Raw genomic sequence first — 5,388 nt, forward strand, 5'->3', positions numbered from 1 at the left:
GTCGGAGTGGAGCCTCCCAGTATAAACACTTGTTCAGTACACCTCCCCTGGAAGCAGAGTCCTTGTGCAGAGCTATGAGGTGTTTGGAATGGTTTTTGGGGAGGGCACAGATGCTATAGAAATATTATGTTACCTAGTAGGCTTATTTATTGTTTAAAATTGTGTCACAAAAGTCTTTGTCATTGATTGCTTTGTTTCGACTGCATACTGCTGGTCAGGTGATGGTGTCAAGTAAGGACTATAATAATGTTAGTAATGCATTTTGTAATTGCTTCAGCTTGGTGCATTATGGAAGCCACAATGCATACTGAATATTTTTCAGGACAAAGGCTTGGCGCGGACCCTTTTTTGACCTTGAAATTTATCCTTTTTTACATCGTGTACGGTTCTCCATTTTAGTGTAAAAAATTGAATCAATTTTGTCTGCTTACTTTTCCGACCAAATACCCTCAGAAATTGTTGTGTCACAACTTTCCAAATCTTATCCTTATCTTCCCTATCTTGTGTCACAGTTTGTTTTTGTTTTTATTTTTATTTTCTCTAGGAGGAGCGTCTGTTACGCATGGGTGATGAACTCAGCCGACTAGCTTCATACGAAGCAGATTGTCATCGTAAAGATGGCGTCATTGCAGCTCTGAGAGATGAGGTTGTTGATCTGAAAGGAGCTCTGCAGTCAAATGGCAGTTTCAGGTACATTTGCTCTTGTTAATGTCCACTTAAGACAGCGGTTAGCTTGTTCCAGGCTCCGAGATGGTTGGGTCCGTGAGAAAGCGCGAATGCGAAAATCAAACGGGAGGTAACCTCCTTTTTCCAGATCATGCGCTCATCATTTTCGTGCGCCTTTCACTTACGCGTTATCCCTACCATCTGATAGTGCAATGATCTGAGAGCCTGGAAGAGGCTAGACAGTGAGTGATCCGACTTCATGATGAAGGTTTTTCTTTAATGAAAAACAAGCCCGTTTGCGGTTTTTAATAAAGATTTTATTGCAATTTGTTCTGAATAACCTTTAAAAATTTGTTGAAAACGTAGATCAGAAACTATGGTCGTGTAATCTTGTCGGGTTGAAAGTGGTTCTTTGCAGTCAATGAAGTAACTAACAACTGATACAACTTGGCAATAAAAAAGACCAAAAACAGCTAACGTCGCTTTTGTCGAATTGGTATCCGCATTTGACATGAAGTGACGTATACCTTAATGGCACATCTTTTGTTTCTAATTCTGGTGAGTCGTTCTAATCACCAATAAAGTGACTGGTTTTGAGCAAAATACAAATTGCCTTTTGGAGTCCTTTTTTAAACATGTTTCACCTATATTGAAACGTGGTTTCTATTATAACAGGAGACTCTCTTCCTACCACACTGACTACTGCCTGTGTACGGTCGCTAGATTCCAGAATTATTCTCTTTTGATTTGAGCCATCATTCGGCAAAAAATGGTTAATTCTGAGGTCACTAACAAAGCAACATGAAACTCCTCAGTCATGAAATTGCATGTAGAAGTGATGCAAGGGACTCCTTAATGAAAATAAATTGGGTAATTGCTGTCTCGCTTAGGGTTGGAAATTGCAGATTTTCAGCTTTCACGTAGGGTGCGAAAGACGGAAAGAATGACATTTAATATTCATTCTTGTAAAGGTGTTGCTCAGGTTTGTGCGCAAAGAAGCACCTGCATAAAAAATCTAAAACTCCGTCAGACTGTGTTGGATCGAGTATGGTCTTCTTTAGGGATCCAACAAAGCATAAGCCACTCTAAAGGAGCTGAGCAACAAAATTCATCCCACCAAATTGAGAGAAACATTAAAGATAACCCCTCAAAACATTAAAAGAAGATACAAGTAACAAGGCAAATGTAAAAGAAGGCTCGGATGGACAAAGTTTAAGAAGACTGAAACGGATTGCAATTCTGGGTTTTGAAAACTTATAAGCCTTACAGTTATTCAAAGTTGTTTGCAACGTTTGATATAATGCTTAGAAGGCATCAGTGTTTGACAAGAAATTGTAAGTTTGTCATTTACAAGTGATTTCTGTGCTAACGTTAAGTTTCATAGCGCATTAACACAATGAACTAGAGTCTCCTCTCCTTAAGAAAACCCAGTGAAAAAAAAAACAAAACAACAACTCGTCAGGTTTATCAAACTTTTTGGTACGTTTGTAGCCGCCCACGGCTTACTGCACGACAACAACGTGACATTCTCTAATGCAACGTTTTATGGGGTGTTAACCCGTAAGCTGATCATTCGTTAAGGAATTCTACTCTTGGTAAAGTCACCTGCATTTGACATATTGAACAATTTGGAAAAATCCGGTGAAAATTCAATGTTTGAAAGGACGCGGAAATTCTTCTTATTGGTAACTCTTTGCTACTGTCGCCTTTGTGATTGCTAAGCGATTGCAAAGCCGCTTTTGATCACTTTAAACGATCAAAATGCTGTTTGAAATCATTTCACGACCATTATGTGATGCTTTCTATTTTCACTGTTATCAGAGCTGGAGGAGAGGATTCAGCGTTTTTCTAATGCAAGCATAATTCATCAGCTTCGTGAGCAAGTATCGCAGTTGCAAGTGATTGTACAAGAGAAGGAAGAAAACGAGAAGGCAGCAGCGCAGAAACTAGCGATGTACCAGAATCAACTGCACGCCAAAAACAATGAAGTTGCTACTTTAAAGGACCAATTACAGGCACAGGTTTGTCCTAAATATTGCCAGTGGAGATACTCTCCATGATGCCTATACGGGGAGGCCCCGCCCAAAAGGGGTACCTTTTTCAGGCTTCGGGTATATGTATAGAGTAAGGATTTCGTGAGTTGAAGTATATGAAAGGGTAGGGAAAATCGTCTTTTTTATAGGTGTTCAGAAGGGGTTTTAACTTGAGTATTTCTAGCCGACGCATCTTACGGCCGTATCAATTTAATTTATTAAACGCTAGGCAAGAAGACTAACTGATGGTAGGTATGAGATAGGGGTAACATTTGTCAATGGAAGGTAACTGATAGTAGGTATGAGATAGGGGTACCATCTGTTAATGGAAGGTAACTGATAGTAGGTATGAGATAGGGGTACCATTTGTCAATGGAAGGTAACTGATAGTAGGTATGAGATAGGGGTACCATCTGTTAATGGAAGGTAACTGATAGTAGGTATGAGATAGGGGTAACATTTGTCAATGGAAGGTAACTGATAGTAGGTATGAGATAGGGGTACCATCTGTTAATGGAAGGTAACTGATAGTAGGTATGAGATAGGGGTACCATTTGTCAATGGAAGGTAACTGATAGTAGGTATGAGATAGGGGTACCATTTGTCAATGGAAGGTAACTGATAGTAGGTATGAGATAGGGGTACCATTTGTCAATGGAAGGTAACTGATAGTAGGTATGAGATAGGGGTACCATTTGTCAATGGAAGGTAACTGATAGTAGGTATGAGATAGGGGTAACATTTGTCAATGGAAGGTAACTGATAGTAGGTATGAGATAGGGGTACCATTTGTCAATGGAAGGTAACTGGTAGTAGGTATGAGATAGGGGTACCATTTGTCAATGGAAGGTAACTGATAGTAGTTATGAGATAGGGGTACCATTTGTCAATGGAAGGTAACTGATAGTAGGTATGAGATAGGGGTACCATTTGTCAATGGAAGGTAACTGATAGTAGTTATGAGATAGGGGTACCATTTGTCAATGGAAGGTAACTGATGGTAGGTATGCGATAGGGGTACCATTTGTCAATGGAAGGTAACTGATGGTAGGTATGAGATAGGGGTACCATTTGTCAATGGAAGGTAACTGGTAGTAGGTATGAGATAGGGGTACCATTTGTCAATGGAAGGTAACTGATAGTAGGTATGAGATAGGGGTACCATTTGTCAATGGAAGGTAACTGATAGTAGTTATGAGATAGGGGTACCATTGGTCAATGGAAGGTAACTGATAGTAGGTATGAGATAGGGGTACCATTTGTCAATGGAAGGTAACTGATAGTAGGTATGAGATAGGGGTACCATTTGTCAATGGAAGGTAACTGATAGTAGGTATGAGATAGGGGTACCATTTGTCAATGGAAGGTAACTGATAGTAGGTATGAGATAGGGGTACCATTTGTCAATGGAAGGTAACTGATAGTAGGTATGAGATAGGGGTACCATTTGTCAATGGAAGGTATACGAAAAGGACTACCTTTTCTGTCAAAAATGGTATATTAAAAGGTAACAGTTTGGATAAGGCCTTTACCTATGGAACGTTGTTGAATCCTGATTATATGAGCTTTGCTTCTACAATTATGAAAAGGGTTTTGAGGGTGTTTTAACTAGCCGGCCGTGAGCAAGATTATAGTTGTTGTTATGATTAATAAACATCGTACTTGTTCTCGATGAGGGATGGCAAAAGCACGGTAGAAGAGTATTAATTATAGCTGGAGTGTGGTGAAACAGGGAATGATTACAAGCAGAATGTTTTCAATCTGCGTGTTGCTTCATGTGCTTTAAGCGCCGGCAACCGGAATTTTACTTGAGTTACTATGAAAAACTATAGAGAAAGTAGGCTTACTGCAGTAAATTTAAGGGGAGAATTTTTCAAGGCTTTTTTTTTCAATGAAGGAGGAAGGATTAGTACAGTTGGTTAGTACGCAGCCTTCTGTGCGGGAGGTCCTCAGTACGATTCCCAGGTGTGACCTCAAATCCTTCTTTCGACTTCTTCCCTTTCTGTGTAGCTTTAAATACGCGTAAAACGGATCACTGATGGAGAGAGGTCGGATAAAACGAGCGCACTGTCGACCTCAGGGTTGTTAGGGTGGATTTCCACTGTCGCGTAATTTTTATCGTGAGAACGCGCGTAAATAAAATAGAGACAATGTGTGGAAGGTCACGCCTAAACGGAAAAGTTGATCCTTGCTTAACTTTCACGTTTACGCGTGGCCTTTCATACATATCTCTATTTCATTTACGCGCATAAATTTTACGTCCGTTCACACGGAAACTTTACGCCACGGTGGAAATCAACCCTTAGTCAAATGACTATTTCCAGCTACCGACATAAAATAAGGACTCTTTACCTTTACCTGTTACTGTTTATTGGGGCGCTTGTTTATGTATTTTGATTTCCTGAAGGAAGTTTTCTTCGACAACTTGGAAAACGTTCTATTTTAAATAGAGTTTCACTGTAAAAGCTTATGGAAGTTGGATATTTTTGGTTATTATTCACAGCCTAAGGCTTCCGCTTGGGTTAAAACGGACCCAAACGCAACCACAAACAAGATCGCATCGTTGCGCACTGACATCGCTGAGAAGGAGCGAAGAATTGCTCAACTATCCATAGAAAATGAAAAGCTTAACAAGCAAAAAATGCAGTCCACGACACTGCTGAACGGGTTACAGAGAGAAAACTCTGCA

The 5,388-nt window shown here is 40.0% G+C and overlaps 1 protein-coding gene across 1 annotated transcript in view; it reads left to right on the forward strand.

The window, feature by feature from the left end:
• The first annotated feature begins 560 nt into the window (after nt 1–560).
• Nucleotides 561–5,388, forward strand: part of LOC140925546 (uncharacterized) — a 7,103-nt gene continuing 2,275 nt past the window's right edge. Inside the window, exons 1-3 of the mRNA XM_073375487.1 lie at nt 561–690; nt 2,488–2,687; nt 5,203–5,388. The exon at nt 5,203–5,388 is cut by the window's right edge and continues 96 nt beyond it. Coding sequence (XP_073231588.1) covers nt 678–690; nt 2,488–2,687; nt 5,203–5,388 — 399 coding nt within the window. The 5' untranslated portion in view covers nt 561–677. The remainder of the gene's footprint in view (nt 691–2,487; nt 2,688–5,202) is intronic.

The sequence above is a fragment of the Porites lutea genome, chromosome 1 (genome assembly GCF_958299795.1).
Source record: "Porites lutea chromosome 1, jaPorLute2.1, whole genome shotgun sequence".
NCBI classification, from domain to species: Eukaryota; Metazoa; Cnidaria; class Anthozoa; order Scleractinia; family Poritidae; genus Porites; species Porites lutea.